This window comes from Leuciscus leuciscus, assembly GCF_965113295.1.
Source record: "Leuciscus leuciscus genome assembly, chromosome: 19".
NCBI classification, from domain to species: domain Eukaryota; kingdom Metazoa; phylum Chordata; class Actinopteri; order Cypriniformes; family Leuciscidae; genus Leuciscus; species Leuciscus leuciscus.
Window position 1 is genome coordinate 1,644,524 of NC_138743.1, and position 25,021 is coordinate 1,669,544.

At 38.2% G+C, this 25,021-nt stretch overlaps 1 protein-coding gene and 2 long non-coding RNA genes across 5 annotated transcripts in view; 1 reads left to right on the forward strand and 2 right to left on the reverse strand.

Moving 5' to 3' along the window:
- LOC309482140 overlaps nucleotides 1–25,021 on the reverse strand; it is a 73,554-nt gene that overhangs the window by 41,906 nt on the left and 6,627 nt on the right. The window lies entirely within an intron of this gene.
- The window catches only part of ppp2r5cb (protein phosphatase 2, regulatory subunit B', gamma b), a 41,052-nt gene continuing 16,259 nt past the window's right edge, over nucleotides 229–25,021 (forward strand). For 2 of the 3 annotated variants that reach the window (XR_014200174.1, XM_082147222.1), the window contains exons 1-8: nucleotides 229–467; nucleotides 1,035–1,094; nucleotides 3,605–3,767; nucleotides 11,770–11,969; nucleotides 15,503–15,613; nucleotides 16,618–16,710; nucleotides 18,662–18,792; nucleotides 19,046–19,105. Coding sequence is in view for 2 of the 3 variants with exons in the window: in XM_082147222.1 (XP_082003348.1) it covers nucleotides 441–467; nucleotides 1,035–1,094; nucleotides 3,605–3,767; nucleotides 11,770–11,969; nucleotides 15,503–15,613; nucleotides 16,618–16,710; nucleotides 18,662–18,792; nucleotides 19,046–19,105 (845 nt within the window). In the remaining variant the exon portion in view is untranslated. Of the gene's footprint in view, nucleotides 468–1,034; nucleotides 1,095–3,604; nucleotides 3,768–7,673; nucleotides 7,884–11,769; nucleotides 11,970–15,502; nucleotides 15,614–16,617; nucleotides 16,711–18,661; nucleotides 18,793–19,045; nucleotides 19,106–25,021 lie in introns of those variants that run through there. The other variant, XM_082147223.1, reaches the window with a different exon arrangement.
- Nucleotides 9,753–11,758, reverse strand: LOC309482162. Its single transcript, XR_014200248.1, has 2 exons — nucleotides 10,556–11,758; nucleotides 9,753–10,500 (listed from the first exon to the last, which is right to left on the reverse strand). It is a non-coding gene; the product is annotated as an uncharacterized lncRNA (long non-coding RNA).

Genomic DNA, 25,021 nt, shown 5'->3' on the forward strand with positions numbered 1-25,021 from the left:
GTAGGGCTCATATACAGTGAGTGTCCATCAGATGGCAGCAGAATAATACAAAACATATAATAAAACAGCGCCAACATTTCAAACACTCGACAGAGACACGAGTCCATAAAGCAGCGAAGTGAACATAAATAATATTGTGTTTATAAAGCACACATTATTAAACTGCAACACTGAATGATTAATGTCCTCAGTGTAAAATATTACATTCATGAAATGCGTTATTCCATGCCTGCATATGATGAGAATGAAAGAAGAGTTGAAGTGCAGGAGAAGGGAAGATGCAGGATGAGTTCATTATCTGTTCAGTTTAGTTTAGTTCAGTTTAATTCACTTTAGTTTAGTGTGGTAACGTTAATTAACCAGCTGCAGGAGTTTCTCTCACAGACACACACTTACTGACTGACTGACTGACTGACTGGAAACACACGCTTCTGAGTGCCATGCCGAATAAAGTCAAGAAAGACAAGGTGAGATACATATTCCCGGGGTCTCATGTGGAGGAAAATCTGAGAAAATTGGGAAAAATATGGATTTATACTCGGATCAAAGAGGCAGATTAGTTTCATCCCTCAGCTCGAGATATTAGCATTCATGCTAACTCCAGCTCTGCTCGCCATAAACCAGGTTATATAGGCGTGATATTAAAAATATTCAACAGATTTACATCCCTAGTTGTCAAACAGAGCACTTTAAGTGACTTTAAATGAACTGTGTGTGTATTTATGTACAGTTTATCTCTGTATACGTTCAGGTTCCGTAGCGAAGCTAACTTTAGCCGGTTAGCAGGATAATATTGGTGGTTTCTCGTTTATGTAAATATTGTTTTCACCGAATGCGTGATTGAATGTACAAAATGCTTGTATATAAACGTAAAGTTTAGGTATTTCTTTAGTGCATTTGGTGTTGCAGTCAAGGTTTGAAGAGCTGGATTGCTAATATCAGCTGGTCTCTTTCTGTTCACAAAATTATGAAGTTCTTATTTTTTAGGGGAAAATGCAAGATCACTTTTTTTATAGCCTTTATTTTCTTTATAGGATGCAACAAAATCTGTAAAAGTTGGTAAAACAGGAGGACAGGAGAACTCCGAACATGAGGTAATTCAGACTGGATTTTGTGATGTATATCTATCTCTATATAATGTTTTTTATGTGTGTGTGTATCGTAATTTTATTATCATTTTGTTGTGTGTTTTTGTCCTTTTCAGTAATATTTCATATATATTATATATATATATATATATAGGCTATATATAGCACATCAAGTTAAACTAAATGAAGATAAGGATGCATTGATTAGAAATTTTTGGGAATATAATTCTTTATATTTGAAAGCCGATAACCGATATATTTGCCTATAAATCTAAATCCAAATTTTTTAAAATGAATTTTGATAGCTTGATTACAAAAACAAAAGTTTCACCATGTCCCAATCACTCAATTATAATGTTCTCATTATAATTTTATGTAGCCTATATGACAACAATATGAGTGAAAATATGGAAAATATGACTCTGTTTTCCTAATCAAAGTGATTCCAGTCATATTTCACGTATTTCAAAATCATCATGTTGAACAGTTGCATCTGAAGCGTCTCAGCTGAAGGAAACAATACATTATTTATCGGCTTTAATATATCGGCCAAATATTCTTATAAGGCCGATAATGATAACATTAAAAATGAACATATATCGGCCGATACCGATATGTTGGCCAATATATTGTGCATCCCTAAAAATAAGAATTGTTTAATAAAATAAGTTAAAGTTTTTTGTTATTTTACTTTATTTCAACCAACAAAAATATTTTTTCCAGGGTTTTAGTTTGTTGGCGATAATAACTCGTGGTTTCACGACAGACCAGAGCCGATTATTGAGAGATGTGGATGTGTTCATGATCCAGGCTCTCTTTGTAGACACTCGGGTCAGATTTGGCCTCAGATTAAAGGTTCTGCGCTGTTGTGCATCATAATGAATGCGTGCATTGAGATGCATTGATGCTTTGTAGCGAATTTCTGAAAGAAAATAGATGCCTGCAAAATATTGCCATTGCATGACCTAGACACGCGTTCTTTTATACATGCATGTGAATTTTAAATCTTAAATCTCGATGTTGATTTATATGGAAGATTGTTTCCACCACAGAATGAAAAATAAAAAGGTAATTCTTACTTTTTATTTCATTCTCTATCTAATTGCATTTTACAAAGTCAGAATTGTGAGACATAAACACGCAATTCTGACTATATCACGCAATTCTGACTATATCACGCAATTCTGACTTTATATCACCCAATTGTGACTTAATCTTGCAATTCTGACTTTATATCTGGCAATTCTGACTTTATCACGCATTTCTGACTTTGTTACATGCAATTCTGACTTTGTTACACGCAATTGCAACTTAATCTCACAATTTTGACTATATCACGCAATTGTGAGTTTATTTATCGCAATACTGACTTTTTAGTTTTTATCTCATAATTCTGACTTTGTTACACGCAATTGCGAATTAATCTCGCAATTCTGACTTTATATCTCGCAATTGCGAGTTTATTTCGGGCAATTTTGTATTTATATTGCTGACTTTATATCTCGCAATTCTGACTTTATAACACGCAATTCTGACTTTATATTTTGCAATTCTGACTTTATAACACGCAATTCTGACTTTATATTTTGCAATTCTGACTTTATAACACGCAATTCTGACTTTATATTTCGCAATTCTGACTTTATATCACGCAATTCTGACTATATCACGCAATTCTGACTTTATATCTGGCAATTCTGACTTTGTTACACGCAATTGCAACTTAATCTCACAATTCTGACTTTATATCATGCAATTGTGAGTTTATTTATCGCAATACTGACTTTTATCTCATAATTCTGACTTTATATCTCACAATTGCGAGTTTATTTCGGGCAATTTTATATTTATATTGCTGACTTTAGGCTATATCTCGCAATTCTGACTTTATAACACGCCATTCTGACTTTATAACACACAATTCTGACTTAAATCTCGCAATTCTGACTTTAAATCTCGCAATTCTGACTTTATACCACGCAATTCTGACTTTATATTTCGCAATTCTGACTTTATAACACGCAATTCTGACTTTATATCTCGCAATTGCGACTTTATTACACGCAATTGTGAGTTTATTTCTCGCAATTTTATATTTATATTGCTGACTTTATTTCTCGCAATTCTGACTTAAATCTCGCAATTCTGACTTTATATCTCGCAATTCTGACTTTATTACACACAATTGTGAGTTTATTTCGTGCAATTTTGTATTTATATTGCTGACTATTTCTCGCAATTGCGACAAATGTCGCAATTCTGACTTTATAACACGCAATTCTGACTTTATCTCGCAATTCTGACTATTACACGCAATTCTGACTTTATAACACGCAATTGCGACTTAAATCTCGCAATTCTGACTTTATTACACGCAATTGTGAGTTTATTTCTCGCAATTCTGAGATAAAAAGTCGCAATTATCTTTTAAAATGTTTAATTCTGTGGCGGAAACCCATTGTGCATCAATGCCTTTTACTTTAACTGTGAAATGATAATCGAAATGTGTTCATCAGGGATCGAACAAGAAGGGTGGGAACAGCGTCCCTCCGACCACACAGCTGCTGAAGGGAAAACCGTCGGGATCTCAGACCTCGCTGAAGAAGGAGAAGAGAACGAGCTCGTCCAGGTTCAGCCTGAGCAACAACAGAGAGCTACAGAAACTGCCGGCGTTCAAAGGTGAGACCGTAAAGTAAAGTCATTGTGATTTTCACCTTTACATTTGAATGATTTTCAAGACAGACAGAAAGTGTCATTGAGATGCTATTATATTTCTTATGAATATTTCGATTTTTTTTTTGTGTACGTATAGTTTTAATTTTAGCAAATTAAATGCGCATCAAATGTGGCTGAGAAATTATTATTAGGTTTGAAATGACATGAAGGTGAGTAAATTAAAGTAAACAGAATTTTCATTTCTGTGTAAACTATCCCCAAAATAAGTTTTATTTTATTTTTTATGATACTCTAAATAAGAAACTAAAACTGCTAGTAGGTGCCGGTAAATGTCTAAATGAGTAAATCATTGAATCTCTGGTTTACCCGATTGATTCGCTCAAACGGCTGATTCATTGAGGAATGAAGTAAATGGCTCTCTTTATGAATGAGTCATTGAGTCATTGGTTCACCTGATTGATTCACTCAAACGGCTGATTCATTGAGGAATGAAGTAAATGGCTCTCTTTATGAATGAGTCATTAAGTCATTGGTTCACCTGATTGATTCACTCAAACTGCTGATTCATTGAGGAATGAAGTAAATGTCTCTCTTTATGAATGAGTCATTGAGTCATTGGTTCACCTGATTGATTCACTCAAACGGCTGATTCATTGAGGAATGAAGTAAATGGCTCTCTTTATGGACGAGTCATTGAGTCATTGGTTCACCTGATTGATTCACTCAAACGGCTGATTCATTGAGGAATGAAGTAAATGGCTCTCTTTATGGACGAGTCATTGAGTCATTGGTTCACCCGATTGATTCACTCAAACGGCTGATTCATTTTTGGAATGAAGTAAATGGCTCTCTTTATGAATGAGTCATTGGTTCACCCGATTGATTCACTCAAACGGCTGATTCATTGAGGAATGAAGTAAATGGCTCTCTTTATGAATGAGTCATTGAGTCATTGGTTCACCCGATTGATTCACTCAAACGGCTGATTCATTGAGGAATGAAGTAAATGGCTCTCTTTATGAATGAGTCATTGAGTCATTGGTTCACCCGATTGATTCACTCAAACGGCTGATTCATTGAGGTATGAAGTAAATGGCTCTCTTTATGAATGAGTCATTGAGTCATTGGTTCACCCGATTGATTCACTCAAACGGCTGATTCATTGAGGTATGAAGTAAATGGCTCTCTTTATGAATGAGTCATTGAGTCATTGGTTCACCCGATTGATTCACTCAAACGGCTGATTCATTGAGGAATGAAGTAAATGGCTCTCTTTATGAACAAGTCATTGAATCATTGGTTCACCCGATTGATTCACTCAAAACGTTGATTCATTCAGAAACAAAGCACTGTTGTGTTGCTCAGAGACACACAACACTTCTTCTCTGGCTTTATAGGTAATATTTATATTTGCAAAAACAGACAATATTGTGGGTAAAACATAACACAATATTAACTTATTATTTATTGAACAGTTGTATAAAATCAATACCACATTTTCACTCGTGCAATTCGGGACAAAAACGGCACTCGTGTGACATTGCGTAACTATTGCATGATATAAATATAAGACAAACTCATACAGGGGCATTTTTTTGCTCTAATATCTTGAATTTTGGGGTCATTGTAAGTGTGTTCAATAGTCTGATCATTTTAATGGATTATTTTTCCATAACTACTTAATTATATTAACGCGTTTAATCGACGTCCCTAATATATTATGTAGTGCACAAGAATATAGTGCTGTAATGCTTCTCATTTAATCCTTTATTAAAACTAATGTACTTACACTAATATCCAGTGCTAACTCAGATGAAAATATGAAGGATCTGCTTTCACTTCCTCATCTGTGGAGCCGCAGAGACACAGTTCTGTATGTGTAATATTTCATCTTTCACATCACTGTTACTAAAAACAGCTGAGATTCATGCTGAGATCATGTTTAAAAATGCAAAACGACATTCAAAGCTTAAAATAAGTCAGTAAGATGTGCACATGTTCTCTGATCATGCAAATCACACGTTTGCAGTGAAAAACTGAGCTTTTTAATTACATATTAACACGCTAAACCGGAAAACATAATCACAAGATTAATGCGTTGACTTTGACAGCCCTAACATATTTTGAATTGCTTGAAATGATTGGAATCAGTTTGAAAATGAAAAGTCATATTTTCAATCATATTTTGTCATATAGGTTACAAAAGATTATGAGAACTGTGCTTGGGACATGATGAGACTTTTGTCTTTGTAATCAGACTCTCAAAAATTAAATGACAATTTGGATTTAGATTTATCGGCCAATATATCGGTTGTCGGCTTTTAAATATAAAGAATTATCGGTTATTGATAATAAAAAAAATAAAAAAATAAAAAAAAAATATATATATATTTCAAATATATAAAAACATTTATTGAAAATATAATTGAAACATTAAAAGTGGCAGAATATGGTGTAAAATACAGAGAAAGGCTGATTTTCTGTGTTTTGGTTCAGGTCTGGGGTTTATTCCTCTGAGCTTCAAAGTTCTTGCATCTGCAGGTGTTGAAATGTGGTTTTCCTGTTAGTGTTTCGCTGCGGTTCATCATGCGTCTGAGAAGGGCTTTCGTCAAACTGTTATGTCATCGCTTTTTCTTTATTTACCATCAGCGTCTCTGGTTTTACTTCCGGCTGAAACCCTGCACAGGTGAAGCCAAGATATGGTGTTTCTCGCTAAAGGACGTGCTTTAGGGAAACGACAGGTTCACTGTCCTGACTGTCCGGATGCAGAACTGCTTTCAATAGCATTATAATGCATGAGGACGTGATGATGTAAGAGTGATGTGGATGGTTACCAGGGCGTAATAAAAAAAAAAAAAAAAATTTAAAAGCTTATGCATTAATTTGATTACCACCCATTTAGATTATTAATGGGTATTAAATCATACAAAACAGAATCCAGAAAATATAAAACAGACATTTATGAAAAAGTACATTTCATAGAAATTCAATTGATTAGACTTTGTTGTTGGATTTTTTAAATAAAAAAAAAAAGATTTTAAAATCCAGAACAGAATTTCTGAAAAGTCAAACATATTTCATAGGGCACAGATATTGTAAATATTTTTTAAAGTTTTATGAATTCAGTTGATTAGACATCCTTTTTTTATTATTAAAATATAATTAAACCATTAAAAATGGATTCCAGAAAAATTAAAACCGGAAACAAGACATTTCTGAATTTTAATTTATTTATTTGTTTACGTTTTATGAATTCAGTTGATTAGACATCATTTTTGATTATTAAAATTAAATTAAACTATTAAAAAAACAATCCAGAACAGAATTTCTGAAAAAGTCAAACACATTTCATAGGGCACAAATATTGTTAAAATCTTAATAAACTAACGCATTTCCTACATTTTATGGATTCAGTTGATTAGACATCATTTTTTGATTATTAAAATGTAATTAAACCATAAAAAAAATGCATCCCAGAAAAATAAAAACCGAAAACAAGAAATTTCTGAAAAAATAAAAACCATTTCATAGGCAAATATTGTTATTAAAATCTAATAATACATTAATAAATTGTTTTAAGAATTTAATTTGATTATTAAAGTTAAATTCAACCATTAAAAAAAACATGTCAAAAATTGTAATCAGCTTCCGTTTACTTTACCAACACACACTTTACCCACAATTCTCAGCAGCAGAGCGGCACAATAAAGTGCACATGTCATGAGCAGCCGTTACTCACTGCTCTTCACCAGCACTGGTTAGCAGTGTGAAATATCCCATAATCTGCATTCAGCCAATCAAATCCACAGGTCCCACCTCCTCCAGCTCCCACCAGCCAATCAGCAGCCTCCTCTCCTGGTTCTGATCACATGATCTCCTCCAGCCAATCGGCAGCCTCCCTTTGATGTGTGACATCACTAACTAGCAGCTTCCCTCCAGCAGTGGAGCTTCATTTTCTGCTGAGAGTGTTTGTGCTAAAATGGAGGCTAACAGCTCAAGTTAGCCGGGCCCGTTTGGACTGATAGATGTTGACATGCTCTAAAGACGAGGCCAGGATGGTTCTGGACGCCCCGAACGCCAACGGGCCCTTTCAGCCCGTGGCCCTCATGCACTTTAGAGGTGAGACGTGTGTGTGTGTGTGTGTGTGTGTGTGTGTGTGTGTGTGTGTGTTGGGTCTGTCTAGGTTGAGAGCGACGAGGAAGGTTTGCTATGCAATGATTTGTGGCCGCCGTTACGAACACAGGAGAAGTTTCAGCGCTGGAGGGGTTTTATTTGAATTTTTTCTTAAGGAAAACACAGATTTTTTTTGCTGTGGATTCCAAATGTGTTCATTGCTTTATTTTTAGACCTTTTTGTGCATCACAAACACATGCATTCGTGCGTCTACTTGATGCATTCGATGCATACAAATGCTGTTCATGTAGGTTTTGAAACGCAGCCTCGGGTTAATGTGGAAAACTCTGTTTACAGTGCGCTGGTTAAAGAGGAGGGGAGGAGGGGAGGGGGTCTGTTTAACTAGTCCCATCCCCCCTCAACCAGACCCCTGATGTCACAGGAAGTGATGTCACAGCCTCAGGAAGAATGCATGCATGTTGCTAGAAACGCTCTTCTTCCTCGTGTGCATTAGTCAGATGAAGTGATTGTGCTTGTGATTATTCATGAATGTTGAAAAGTGACCTGCATCTGGAGACTGATCGCTCAGAATGGCGTACGAACATTCCTGAAGTGTATAGTGTGCATACTGTGAACGTTATGTAAATATCAGTGCTGTGGCATCCAAAAATAAGTTTGTGTTTGCATAATATACAGTCAAACCAACATTTATTGAGACGCCTTCAACACTTCTCACATTATCACAGTTTATCCGCTAGAAAATGGTGATAAAATATGAGCAGAACTCAGTTGATATTTGACTGGTTTTGTCCGTCCTTCTGTTAGACTGTCTCACACATGAATTATGTTGAATATCTGTCAGCTGTTAAATTTAACTACACAATTAGATAATACCAGTTTAGCTCATGTTTCTTAAATATATACATGGAGAGTGTGTGTTTATATATACAAAATGATTATACAAGTACACACACACATATTATGTAAACACAATTTATTTGTGGATGCGATTAATCATTTCCCAGCGCTAGTAAACATGCATAGAACCATTCATCCCAGTGAAAAGGGAAGGTTGCATTGCATTGTGGGATGCAGTATTCAATGCATGCTAGACATGCAGAACATTAAAGACTGATCTTTCAAAGACTTGCTTTGTGTTTAGTGGACTGCAGATTGAAGCGTTGTCTTTGGAATCAAACTGAGTTCAGATTCGTTCTTTATGGTCCTTGATAGAGGAAATTTGGAGCAACATGCATAATATGCACAGAATACACATTTTTGTGCACATAAATAGACATTGCACACACACAAAAAAAAGACGCTCTTATAGCTGAGAGCTCAAAGCTCTTAAAACAGTTGCACTTGCGTGAGTGGGACCCGTGTGACGCTGGTTGAAATGTCAGTGTCATTGCAGTGAAGTTTTCACATGTGAACCACACTCGCCACTCCCATGTGCATCAAGGGAACCGTGTGTCGAGTTTCTCACAGGCGTGACCTTTACAGATCGCACTTCAGTATCAGGAACAAAATAATCGAGATGTTTGCAATGCAAACTGAAGTTGTTCATGTTGTTTTAGACCTGGTATTAAGACCAGACTCTAGTGATTTACAGGTGTAAATGTGATTTTGTGAAGAATCACTTTGCAAAAGTAAAACTCGGGCAGAAAGTCATGTTGTGTGAATACTTTGAAAAGCATGAACACATTTGAAGTTTGCTTGACGTCAATGCAATATGCAAAAGTGCTTTAACCTGCTGTAAAAAGCCTGAAATATGAAATAATTGTCAGAATTGTTTTTTTAATACAACATCCGAACCTTTAAATATTGTTTTGTAATATTTAAAGGTTCTGATGTTGCATAAAAATATAAGTTAAGATCTTATTTGATACTTTTGTGGCTCGAGCAGAATGATATAGTGAGGAACAAACAGCTCAGTTTTATTGAGAGACTCTGAGCAAAAATATGCAATTTGCTGCAGATGCTGATATTTATATAAACCCCCCAAAAATGAAATTGTGATGCTTGTATGTAAATCAGTGAGATCTTTATTACAGAATAGCAGATACTTACATAATATGCATATAATATCATTATCTGCCAATAGTATTTTTTAGTAAGATGATATTTAAATTCTTAGTTTTATGATCAAAACAAAATGTATAGCTCATATAGTATAATATAGTGAATATGGAGGGGGGCATTTTAAAATATGCACTTTGGTGCAGATGCTGATATTTATATGGGCAAATAGTAATATGAAATTCTGATACTTTTACTTTAAATCAATAACAGTTAGCAGATACTTGCATAAAATGCATATAAATGTCAATAATATGTCTTAGTAAGATGATATTTAAATGCTTAGTTTTATGATCAGAACATATAATGCAGTGATGATTGAGAGATGAACAAATTATCCCTCCTCAAAAGCCTGATGATCATATTTGATACGCATGATTTGTATAATAAATAATGTGTGATGATCAAGTAAACCGAAGCGATTTCAGTGCAGATGAAATATTACTAACAATATCAAAGTTATTCTTATATTTGCTTGATAAAATGAGTGCAGATTTTGACAGCAGAAAAACACGAGCTGAAGGAGGACGTTTGTACGATTACACTGAAAGACTTTTACTTGATAAACGAGTGTAAATATCAGTCAGACACAGAAGGACTGAGGAGAGTGAGTGAAACAGCAGCGTTTGCATCATCTAGAGGACACAGGAAATGTGTGCATCTAATATGAAACCGGCTCATTGTCTGTGACAGGTCGTTTAAAGGCCAGTTGTGTTTGAGGTTTTGATTGGGTCTGGTCTTTACCTCTGCACAGATAAAACGTTGTCAGAATTATTCCAGGTCACATGGCTATGTGAAGCAATAAACAATTCTGTATTATACATTAAGGCCAGACAGGTAATTTGGTGATGTCACTTTGTAAAGAAAGACTACACGCCTGCGCACATATATAATCACACGCACATACCTATAGACTGAACATGTAACACGCATGTGGACGCCGTCAGCGTTTCCACTTTCACGTTTTTTTTAAAGTTTACACAGAGATAATTATTTATTTTTTCATTTTCACCGCTTTGCTGCTTGGATCCTGTTTCAAGGTTTGCGTTCTCGAGCACGAACGCTGTTGTGTGGATGAGCCGGAGCACATTAAGGGTTTTCTGTGAGAACGGGGTCGTGTTAGCGGCCGCTAAGTTAATAACTACTGATCTTTAGCTGGACAATAACTTTATTCTAGAGCTGCTGTAAAGCCTAAACAATCTCTGTTACTGTAATCTCCTATTATCACTGTAAAGCTGCTTTGAAACAGCTTATATTGTTAAAGGCACTGTATAAATGAAGGAGACTTACATTTACATTTATGCATTTGGCATTTCAAGGTACACATTTACATTCTTATCAGTTCTTGCTTTCCCTGGGAATCGAACTCATGACCTTGGCGTTGCAAGTGTCAACACTCTCCTGTTTGAGCTACAGGAAAGCTGACTCGACTCTTCTTGACCCTGGTCTCTTCTTGACCCTGGTCTCTTCTTGACCCTGGTCTCTTCTTGACCCTGGTCTCTTCTTGACCCTTCTTGACCCTGGTCTCTTCTTGACCCTGGTCTCAATTTGACCCTGGTCTCGACTTGACCCTGGTCTCGACTTGACCCTGGTCTCGACTTGACCCTGGTCTCTTCTTGACCCTGGTCTCTTCTTGACCCTGGTCTCTTCTTGACCCTGGTCCCGACTTGACCCTGGTCTCGACTTGACCCTGGTCTCGACTTGACCCTGGTCTCGACTTGACCCTGGTCTCGACTTGACCCTGGTCTCGACTTGACCCTGTTCTCTTCTTGACCCTGATCTCTTCTTGACCCTGTTCTCTTCTTCTCTGCAGATGTTCCTCCGGCCGAGCAGGAGAAGCTGTTCGTGCAGAAACTGCGTCAGTGTTGTGTTCTCTTCGACTTCGTGTCGGACCCGCTGAGCGATCTGAAGTGGAAGGAGGTGAAGCGGGCGGCGCTCAGTGAGATGGTGGAGTACATCACACACAACAGGAACGTCATCACCGAGCCCATCTATCCAGAGGTGGTCCACATGGTGAGTTTACTCGCTCGCACTCTCACTCACTCACTCGCTCGCACTCTCACTCACTCACTCGCTCGCACTCTCACTCACTCACTCGCTCGCACTCTCACTCACTCGCTCGCTCGCTCGCACACTCACTCACTCGCTCGCCCGCACACTCACTCACTCTCTCACTCTCTCTCTCTCACTCACTCATGCACTCACACTCACTCACTCTCTCACTCACAATCACTCAATCTCTCACGCACTCACTCTCTCACTCACACTAACTCTCTCTCTCTCTCTCACTCACTCACTCACTCACTCACTCACTCACTCACTCACTCACTCACTCACTCACTCACTGTCACTCTCTCTCACTCACTCACTGTCACTCACTGTCACTCACTCACTCACTCACTCACTCACTCACTCACTCACTCACTCACTCACACACTAACTCACTCACTCACTGTCACTCTCTCACGCACTCACTCACTCACTCACTGTCACTCTCTCACGCACTCACTCACGGTCGGTCTCACTCACTCACTCACTGTCACTCTCTCACTCACTCACTCACTCACTGACACTCACTCACTCACTGACACTCACTCACTCACTGACACTAACTCACTCACTCACTGTCACTCTCACTCACTCACTCACTGTCACTCTCTCACTCACTCACTCACTGTCACTCACGGTCGGACTCACTCACTCACTCACTCACTCACTGTCACTCTCACTCACTCTCACTCACACTCACTCACTCACTCACTCACTCACTCACTCACTGTCAGTCACTCACGCACGCACTCACTCACTCACTCACTCACTCACTCACTCACTCACTCACACTAACTCACTCTCTCACTCACTCACTCGCTCACTCGCTCGATCACTCACTCACACACACACACACACACACACACACACACACACACACACACACACACACACACACACACACACACACACAAACACATGTTGAGCTCTTGCTTCTGTTTTGTAGCATTGTAACTTAAAAACCTTTAAGTTGACTACAGTGTCTACAGCGGCTCAACCTTAAGATTATCAGGCGACAAAACAAACACAAATAACGACTTTGTGTGACGCGTGTGATGCTGGCCAATAGTGAGCCTCCGTTCTGACGTACAACCCAGAAGCGCTGCGCTGGTACACTACGTCTCATGTAGTGAGGAAAAACAGCTGTTTATTCAGAGACTGAGCAAAAAATATGCAATTTTGCTGCAGATGCTGATATTTATATGGACAAAAAGATGAAATTCTGATGCTTGAAATGTAAATCAATGAGATATTGATTACAGAATAGCAGATATTGACATACAATGCATATAAATGTCAATAATATGTCTTTGTAAGATGATATTTAAATGATTAGGTTTATGATCAAAACATATAATGCGATGCAATACAATAATGATTGACAGATGATCAAATAAACCCTCCTCAAAAGCCTGATGATCATATTTAACACTCATGATTTTTATAATAAATGATGTCTGATAATCAAGTAAACCGAAGCTGCTTCAGTGCAGATGAAATATTACTAACAATATCAAAGTTATTCTTGTTAATAATTCTCGTTTGGGCAAATCTGAATCCGATCTGGCGTTTTTCCATCCTTTTAAGGGCCCATTTGTGTCCGAGAGCTTTCTGCGATTGACCTGCCGTTGCTCTCGAGGTTTCTGCCAGTTATTCTTGAATTACATCTCTTTGATGTTTATTAGAGCCGCAGCTGATGCTAAGCCGTGGCCCATCGAAGTGCAAATGGACTCGCAAAAATAAGCATGATAATATGTTCTCAAGCGCAAACACACACACTTTGATGATTAAAGCCGTGATCTTCAAAGTGCTGCGATCGGGGGGGATTAAAACCTTTTCTTATGATTCATTTGTGCCACGTTTCATTAATCAAACCAGCGCTGGTTCATTTGTATAGAAATTATATATATATATATTAGGGGTGTAACGGTTCACAAAATTCACGGTTCGGTTCGATACGATACACTTGTGTCACGGTTCGGTTCGGTACGTTTTCCATAGGCTACAGCAAAAATAAATAAATGCCAGAGAAATTTCCTTGAATTTTTTTAATTTTATTATTATTATTTTATTTAATGAAACTGACATCATAAAGTATGATTTTTTTTTTTTTTTTTTTTTTTGTTGCTTTTTTTACTGAGCAATAATGGAGCTATACTTGACTCTTCTTATGAGCATATAAAACAAAACAGCTCCTTGGACAAAATAAAATGTAATGTTGTAGTAGGCTAGTTATAAACAAAGGTTTATTTTAGTTCAGATTAACATTTGAGGGCAGCAATTGTATCCATAATGTCAAAATAAAACAGACGTAACTTGAAAGCATTATAGCCCACTATTCCTGCCAAACTTCCATACCTTGCAGTTAGTGTTACTACAGCAAATCCATGGTAAATGTTGCTGATCTGTGGACACCGGCCAGTTCATTCATGGCACGATGTTTCTGTTTGATCCGTTAAACTGAGAAATGTGCATGTTTCTCACTAGATCTCGCAGCGATGTTATTACTTCAGTGGCGAATTCAAAAAGCATTTGAAATTCAAATGCTTTCTTTACTGGTCTGGATCTCTTAGCGCTGTGTGGTGTTGCTTGATCAGGCTCGCGCATAGGGCTCGCGAGTCCCGCTTCACAGGTCAAAACTGATAAACGGTCCACACAAACACAATAAGAGTAGCTCAGTTTCGTTCCTTACATTGCATTTGCCAGTTGATGTTGTGGTCGCGCCAGCCTCTATGAGCGCGCTTGCCACCCGCGACGCGCCTTCATTTGAAATGACGAAATTTTGGTCGGCAGAAAAAATGGTCCAACGAACCGTTCGGTACGTAATGCATACCGAAAGCCTCGTACCGAACGGTTCGATACGAATACACGTATCGTTACACCCCTAATATATATATACATATATACATGCATACAAACAGTCAAACCAAAAATTATTCAGACACCAGATATAATTTTTTATGTTTTTTACTAGTGTGTTCGGGACACTATAGTTCATTTATGCAAGTGAGGAGAGCAAAATAAAGTAAACTGTGACATATTATACCCAATAACTCTTCATACAGTGACTACCTGTGACATTAATAAACATTTTGGACCAAAAATTATTGGGACACTTTGAGCTGATCATGTTTTGCTGAAGTGTTTTGTCTTTAATAGCTAATGCTCTTTTTACACACAGACTGAACAAAATGAAGCATTGCTTGGTGATTGGTTGAGCTAAACTGGTATTATCTAATTGTGTAGTTAAATTTAACAGCTGACAGATATTCAACATAATTCATGTGTGAGACAGTCTAACAGAAGGACGGACAAAACCAGTCAAATATCAACTGAGTTCTGCTCATATTGTATTACCATTTTCTAAACTATAGTGAATAAACTGTGATAATGTGAGAAGTGTTGAAGGTGTCTGAATACATTTTGGTTTGACTGTATATCTATATATATATCTATGCACACTGTTCAGTAAGTGTTATGTGGTTTGTCCTTTTCAGTTTGCAGTCAACATGTTCAGGACGTTACCGCCTTCATCAAACCCGACCGGTGCCGAGTTCGACCCGGAGGAAGACGAGCCCACGCTCGAGGCGGCCTGGCCACACCTGCAGGTGAACGACACTTACACTCACAGATTATATATAGAAAATACTTTAATGAAACGCAACAATACAGACAAAATGCTGTTCTTTTGAACTTTGTTCATCAAAGAATCCTGAAAAAATAAAATGCATCTTCGTTTCAACACTGATAATAATCATCAATGTTTCTCGAGCATCAAATCATCATGTTAGAGTGATTTGTGAAGGATCATGTGACACTGAAGACTGGAGTAATGATGCTGAAAATTCAGCTTTGATCACAGGAATAAATTACACTTTACTATATATTCACACAGAAAACAGATGATTTACATTATAATAATATTTCACTGTTTTACTGTGTTTTGATCAAATAAATGCAGTCAGCAGAAGAGACTTTTTTTATATTCAGAAAATATAAAAAATCTTACCGACCCTAAACTTTTAAATGGTAGTTTGTGTATATATAGACAACATAGTTTTATTTAGATGCCTTGTTTTTTTGTTAATGTAATAAAATCAATTATAGCGATATTGTTTGTAACACTTTCCTTGAAGCCTTTATGTATAATGCATTATAAAGGTGTTCAAAACGTACGTTATAATGCATTATTTTTTTTCATAAAGAGTTAAAATGCATTATAATATTTGCAGATTGCCTGTTACATCTGAAACTGGTTGTTTGTCGTGTGTTTTAATGCGTTATACTTTCTAAAGTTGTTAATGAATAGAGGAGTATTATAATGTATAATAACTGATCATACAATGCTTTATAAGGTGCATAATTAATGCATTAAAAATACATCTATAATGCATTATAAATACGGGCTTTAAGTAAAGTGTTACATATTGTTTTTACTGTAATACAATCCTATAATTGAGAATAACAGGTGTAATTATGTGGATGCATAGATTTTTCTTTGATTCAAAAATGTTGGGAAAAAATGTGCATAATTATAATGAAATATAATATAAAGTATTTTCCCACTGATAAAAAATTTGTATATTTCAAATACTGATATTTCTTTCCACAGCTCGTCTATGAATTTTTCCTGCGTTTTTTAGAGTCACCAGACTTTCAACCAAACATAGCCAAGAAATACATCGACCAGAAGTTTGTGATGCAGGTACGTTGTTTGCGTTTGCCATTGACAAATCAATTAATTTGTGTTAAAAATGTATATACTTACTCAATGTGAGAGTTTCTGTTTCCTTGCATTAATATTTTGTCAGTTTGTGTATTTAATGCATTTATGTGTGTCACCCTCAATAATAATGTTAGTTTTAAAGGGTCATGAAACACCGTTTTAGTTTTGAATAATGCTACAAAAGTGCAGAACGAATGACAACAGTTATATTTTATTCAGTTTTATATTAATGCTTGCTGCACTTCACCATTACCTGCAACAACATCATCAACATCATCAAATATATTATACATGGTTGTGTAAGCTCACCGTAAATCACACAAATACATGCATGCATATTCTGTGACAGTGATCATTTAATGCACTAATAACTGCACAGCCGTTAGCATTTGTGCATCGAACATATACATATGTGTGTCATGTTGTGTTGTGTATTAAGTTGTGTTGGAGATTCTATGAAAGAGAATTTAAGCCCACACAGAAACTCTTATAAAGCATCTCTCACTTACTGTGAGAATAAGTCACCCATGTGCTATAGGTGTAAGAAAACATCACATCCTGTGATGTCGACATGAAAATAGCACAATAAAGCTAAAGCTAAATAATTTTTTCCCTACAATCAAAATTAACAGATGGTAACATTGTCTTTTAGGATGTGCAATAGAGCTGCACCATTCTGGATAAATCGACAATCCCTATTTTCTTGATCACGATTCTCACAAGAGTCTCAACAGACAACTAACAAAAATGGGTTGAGTGAACGATTCAATGACTCACTCATAAAGACTTCACTTGTTTCATTACTTGATGAATCAGTGTTTTTGAGCGAATCTCTTGAATGAATGATTCAATGACTCACTCATAAAGACTTCACTTGTTTCATTACTGGATGAATCAGTGTTTTTGAGCGAATCTTTTGAATGAATGATTCAATGACTCACTCATAAAAACCATCTTGTTTCATTACTGGATGAATCAGTGTTTTTGAGCAAATCTCTTGAATGAATGATTCAATCATAAAGACTTCACTTGTTTCGTTACTGGATGAATCTGTGTTTTTGAGCGAATCTCTTGAATGAATGATTCAATTACTCAGTCATAAAAACATCACTTGTTTCATTACTGGATGAATCAGTATTTTTGAACAAAATCTCTTAAATGAATGATTCAATGACTTGCTCATTAAAACTTCACTTGTTTCATTACTGGATGAATCAGTGTTTTTGAGCGAATCTCTTGAGTGAACGATTCAATGACAAACACATTTTTAGCGGTCTCTTGTCGCCACCTACTGGTGTAACGATGTAATGATACAATCTTTATTTGAAGCGTCAAGTTACTTTCAAAGGTGATTTGAAACCAAGCCTAGAGTGGCTTTGTTCCCTCCTTGCATAGTTTTGTACTTGTACTAAACATGTGCTAAACAAATACATAAAAAAAAATAAAAAAAAATAAAATAAAACTCTATTTTGATCACTACCGTAGACATCAGTGTTTATATCTGAACTATAAACTTTTATCCAAGTACTTCTGTAATAATAATTATTATAAGACAGAAATAATGATACTGTGTGGTTGAAAAGACTGTTTGTGAAGCTGTTTCATATCTATACATGACAACGGCTCTCTCTGGATCAGAACACAGATCTGAATGTGATCGGACTTGTCAAAGCTTTAATAGACAGAGTCGAATCACGGTCATTTGGGACTAAGTTCAGGTGTGCGTTTGAATCGAGATCGTGATCTTTTAATGATTAATCGTGCAGCTCTGATGTGCAACACGCATCTCAGAAAATGTAGTTTAGTGTTTCATGACCGTTTAAAATTTCTTGTGCATCATCAAGATATTTCTGCATTGTTTGCATGATCACTGAAATTGATTAATTCAGCATTTTAATGGACTGATAATTGATGTGTGATTTGATTGCAGCTCCTGGAGCTGTTCGATAGTGAAGACCCTCGAGAGCGTGACTTCCTGAAGACGACTCTACACCGAATCTACGGAAAGTTCCTGGGTCTCAGAGCTTACATCAGGAAACAGATTAATAACATTTTCTATAGGTGAGATCTTAAACTTTATAACATCCAAATCATGAAATTATTGATTCATATTGTTTTTACTGCCCACATGGCCATTAGAAATGTTGTGTCAGAGGCAGTTTGATGTTTTGATTTATTTATTTTCTTTGGAATAATTGGTTTTATTGAAGTAAATGGAATCTATTTTGATTCAATGTAGAGCTTGCTGTGCATGTTACAGGTTTTCTGTTATAATTATCGTTCTGCAGATTATCTGATTTTTATCTCCATGCAGGTTCATCTATGAAACGGAGCATCATAATGGAATAGCCGAATTACTGGAAATTTTAGGAAGGTATGAATTATTATAATTTTTTTCTGAAAAACTATTTCTGCTCTCAAATCTGATAGGATGGGCAACATTGAAGCTGTCACACACACACACACACACACACACACACACACACACACACACACTTGTGACCAATAGTTAATTTGATGTAATAATATCATTGTGCCAAATCTATGGAATCTTGTTTCTGCCTAAAATAAAAAAAGTTGTAAAAGTTTTTTCTCATAATTCTGACTTTATATCTTGCAATTCTAAGTTTATATCGAAATTGTCGGAATTGGGAGATGCAAAGTCGGGATTGGGAATTGTAAAGTCGGGATTGTGAGATGTAAAGTCGAGATTGGGAGATGTGAAATCTGGTTTGCGATATGTGAAGTCGAAATTGGGAGATGTGAAATCGGAATTGGGAAATGTGAAGTCAGGATTGCGAGATGTGAAGTCGGGATTTCGACATGTAAAGTCGGGATTGCGAGATGTGAAGTCGGGATTTCGACATGTAAAGTCGGGATTGCGAGATGTGAAGTCGAGGTTGGGAGATGTGAAATCTGGTTTACGATATGTGAAATCGGGATTGGGAAATGTAAAGTCGGGATTGCGAGATGTGAAATCGGAATTGGGAGATGTAAAGTCGGGATTTCGACATGTGAAGTCGGGATTGCGAGATGTGAAGTCGGGATTGCGAGATGTGAAGTCGGGATTGCGAGATGTGAAGTCGGGATTGCGAGATGTGAAGTCGGGATTGCGAGATGTGAAGTCGGGATTGCGAGATGTGAAGTCGGGATTGCGAGATGTGAAGTCGGGATTGCGAGATGTGAAGTCGGGATTGCGAGATGTGAAGTCGGGATTGCGAGATGTGAAGTCGGGATTGCGAGATGTGAAGTCGGGATTGCGAGATGTGAAGTCGGGATTGCGAGATGTGAAGTCGGGATTGCGAGATGTGAAGTCGGGATTGCGAGATGTGAAGTCGGGATTGCGAGATGTGAAGTCGGGATTGCGAGATGTGAAGTCGGGATTGCGAGATGTGAAGTCGGGATTGCGAGATGTGAAGTCGGGATTGCGAGATGTGAAGTCGGGATTGCGAGATGTGAAGTCGGGATTGCGAGATGTGAAGTCGGGATTGCGAGATGTGAAGTCGGGATTGCGAGATGTGAAGTCGGGATTGCGAGATGTGAAGTCGGGATTGCGAGATGTGAAGTCGGGATTGCGAGATGTGAAGTCGGGATTGCGAGATGTGAAGTCGGGATTGCGAGATGTGAAGTCGGGATTGCGAGATGTGAAGTCGGGATTGCGAGATGTGAAGTCGGGATTGCGAGATGTGAAGTCGGGATTGCGAGATGTGAAGTCGGGATTGCGAGATGTGAAGTCGGAATTGGGAGATGTGAAGTCGGGATTTCGACATGTGAAGTCGGAATCGCGATATGTGAAGTCGGTATAGGGAAATGTGTAGGGCTGTACTCAACCAAAGAAAATCTTGGTCGACTGAAGTCCTGAAGTTTTCGACTAAAAATCGACTAAAAATGACGTTAGAAAAAAAACGTTAAATTAATTAGCTGCGCACTGTGCGCAGTAACGTTACTTGGTAGCCTTGTTGTCCGCCTAAATTAATTATAAATAAAGATAAAAAAAACTAGTAGGCTATTTGCAGTATTAAATCGTTTTTGACGTAATTAATTTGCACTGAAATGAGTCTGACACACGAGTCTGTCGGCTGTCGGCTCTGACAGCGTTGCATCACGTGCACCTGCGCAATATCCGAAAATAGTACTATGTTGTCAACTAGTGATATCATGACAAGAACTTTTGAGGAATATGTAACATAATTTAGACAATTGTTTCTGTCATATGTATTATAATAACTGACAGACTCTATAATTTCAGCCGCTCTGTGCAGCTCGCACAGAGTGAGGCTGAACCTATTTTTTACAGTCTATGGGCTGAACATAGGAGCTCAGCTTCGCGGCTGAGACACGAATAGACTATTAACTTAAAAGCTTTTACTCTTAAACACAAAAGGCACGTCCACTTTAATAAAAAAATAATATTTATTAAAGAAACCAGATCAAGTAATATTCAGCAAACCTTCTAGTAGCCTACTTTCTTCAATCTGTCCGTCTTCTCCGGTGAGTTGGGCTAATCCAAAAGAAGTGAAAACAAGGGGGGTGTTCTGAAGACAGACTGTTACCTGTGAAACAGGGGTGCTCTGAAAACACCCCCATTAGCAATTAGTGCTTTCCACCTGATGAAATGAACGCGGCAAAACTGATGAAATGAACGCGGCAAAACTGATTACCGGTAAATGAACGCGACAAAACTAATGAAATGAACGCGGCAAAAAATCGACCAATCAGAATTTTGGTCGAGCCAGAACGTATCGACCAAATAATCGACTAATCGACTGGAAGAATACAGCCCTAGAAATGTGAAGACATGATTGGGAAATGTGAAGTCATGATTGCGAGATGTGAAGTCGGGATTGGGAAATGTGAAGACATGATTGCGAGATGTGAAGTCGGGATTGGGAAATGTGAAGACATGATTGCGAAATGTGAAGTCATGATTGCGAGATGTGAAGTCGGGATTGGGAAATGTGAAGACATGATTGCGAAATGTGAAGTCGGGATTGGGAAATGTGAAGACATGATTGCGAAATGTGAAGTCGGGATTGGGAAATGTGAAGTCATGATTGCGAGATGTGAAGTCGGGATTGGGAAATGTGAAGTCATGATTGGGAGATGTGAAGTCGGGATTGGGAGATGTGAAGTCATGATTGCGATATGTGAAGTCATGATTGCGAGATGTGAAGTCGGAATTGGGAGATGTGATGTCGGTATTGGGAAATGAGAAGTCATGATTGCGAGATGTGAAGTCGGGATTGGGAGATGTGAAGTCGGGATTGCGAGATGTGAAGTCGGGATTGGGAGATGTAAAGTAAAGTCGTGATTGGGAGATGTGAAGTCGGAATTGGGAAATGTGAAGTCATGATTGGGAAATGTGAAGTCATGATTGCGAGATGTGAAATCGGAATTGGGAGATGTAAAGTCGGGATTTCGACATGTGAAGTCAGGATTGCGAGATGTGAAGTCGGAATCGCGATATGTGAAGACATGATTGCGAAATGTGAAGTCGGGATTGAGAAATGTGAAGTCATGATTGCGAGATGTGAAGTCGGGATTGGGAAATGTTAAGTCATGATTGGGAGATGTGAAGTCGGGATTGGGAGATGTGAAGTCATGATTGCGATATGTGAAGTCATGATTGCGAGATGTGAAGTCGGAATTGGGAGATGTGATGTCGGTATTGGGAAATGAGAAGTCATGATTGCGAGATGTGAAGTCGGGATTGGGAGATGTGAAGTCGGGATTGCGAGATGTGAAGTCGGGATTGCGAGATGTGAAGTCATGATTGCGATATGTGAAGTCATGATTGCGAGATGTGAAGTTGGGATTGGGAAATGTAAAGTCGTGATTGTGAAGTCATGATTGCGAGATGTGAAGTCGGGATTGGGAGATGTGAAGTCGGGATTGGGAGATGTTGGGAGATGTGAAGTCGGGATTGGGAGATGTGAAGTCGGGATTGCGAGATGTGAAGTCGGGATTGGGAGATGTAAAGTAAAGTCGTGATTGGGAGATGTGAAGTTGGGATTGGGAAATGTGAAGACATGATTGCGAAATGTGAAGTCGGGATTGGGAAATGTAAAGTAAAGTCGTGATTGTGAAGTCATGATTGCGAGATGTGAAGTCGGGATTGGGAGATGTGAAGTCGGGATTGGGAGATGTTGGGAGATGTGAAGTCGGGATTGCGAGATGTGAAGTTGGGATTGGGAGATGTAAAGTAAAGTCGTGATTGTGAAGTCATGATTGCGAGATGTGAAGTCGGGATTGGGAGATGTGAAGTCGGGATTGGGAGATGTTGGGAGATGTGAAGTCGGGATTGGGAGATGTGAAGTCGGGATTGGGAGATGTGAAGTCGGGATTGGGAGATGTGAAGTCGGGATTGCGAGATGTGAAGTCGGGATTGGGAGATGTAAAGTAAAGTCGTGATTGGGAGATGTGAAGTCGGAATTGGGAAATGTGAAGACATGATTGCGAAATGTGAAGTCGGGATTGGGAAATGTGAAGACATGATTGCGAAATGTGAAGTCGGGATTGGGAAATGTGAAGTCATGATTGCGAGATGTGAAGTCGGGATTGGGAAATGTGAAGTCATGATTGGGAGATGTGAAGTCGGGATTGGGAGATGTGAAGTCATGATTGCGATATGTGAAGTCATGATTGCGAGATGTGAAGTCGGAATTGGGAGATGTGATGTCGGTATTGGGAAATGAGAAGTCATGATTGCGAGATGTGAAGTCGGGATTGGGAGATGTGAAGTCGGGATTGCGAGATGTGAAGTCGGGATTGGGAGATGTAAAGTAAAGTCGTGATTGGGAGATGTGAAGTCGGAATTGGGAAATGTGAAGTCATGATTGGGAAATGTGAAGTCATGATTGCGAGATGTGAAATCGGAATTGGGAGATGTAAAGTCGGGATTTCGACATGTGAAGACATGATTGCGAGATGTGAAGTCGGGATTGGGAAATGTGAAGACATGATTGCGAAATGTGAAGTCATGATTGCGAGATGTGAAGTCGGGATTGGGAAATGTGAAGACATGATTGCGAAATGTGAAGTCGGGATTGGGAAATGTGAAGTCATGATTGCGAGATGTGAAGTCGGGATTGGGAAATGTGAAGACATGATTGCGAAATGTGAAGTCGGGATTGAGAAATGTGAAGTCATGATTGCGAGATGTGAAGTCGGGATTGGGAAATGTGAAGTCATGATTGCGAGATGTGAAGTCGGGATTGGGAAATGTGAAGTCATGATTGGGAGATGTTGGGAAATGTGAAGACATGATTGGGAAATGTGAAGTCATGATTGCGAGATGTGAAGTCGGGATTGGGAAATGTGAAGACATGATTGCGAGATGTGAAGTCGGGATTGGGAAATGTGAAGACATGATTGCGAAATGTGAAGTCATGATTGCGAGATGTGAAGTCGGGATTGGGAAATGTGAAGACATGATTGCGAAATGTGAAGTCGGGATTGGGAAATGTGAAGTCATGATTGCGAGATGTGAAGTCGGGATTGGGAAATGTGAAGACATGATTGCGAAATGTGAAGTCGGGATTGAGAAATGTGAAGTCATGATTGCGAGATGTGAAGTCGGGATTGGGAAATGTGAAGTCATGATTGGGAGATGTTGGGAGATGTGAAGTCGGGATTGGGAGATGTGAAGTCGGGATTGCGAGATGTGAAGTTGGGATTGGGAAATGTAAAGTAAAGTCGTGATTGTGAAGTCATGATTGCGAGATGTGAAGTCGGGATTGGGAGATGTGAAGTCGGGATTGGGAGATGTTGGGAGATGTGAAGTCGGGATTGCGAGATGTGAAGTCGGGATTGGGAGATGTAAAGTAAAGTCGTGATTGGGAGATGTGAAGTCGGAATTGGGAAATGTGAAGTCATGATTGGGAAATGTGAAGTCATGATTGCGAGATGTGAAGTCGGGATTGCGAGAAATATCCAGAATTGCAAGATATAAAGTCGCTATTATCTTTTTTTTTTTAACATTTTTATTCCACGGCGGAAACCAGCTTCAATACAAATTCCTGTTCCTTGTTGAAATGGCAACTGATACGACCTAACCTTAGGATAATGATCTACTTACTGGAAGTGATTATATATTATAATGACATTGTTGGTGCCTTTCATCATGTTTAATAAGAGCGGTCAGACACTTGAGGCGGTGTATTAGTGGTGTCAAACACTGCTTTACAGTTTTACAATTACAGTGCATGTTGGTCACATGTATTCTGCTGTCGACCTGTTCATATTATCGAGTTGACGATTCAAACCTGAAAGCCTGGAGTTTGTGTAATTA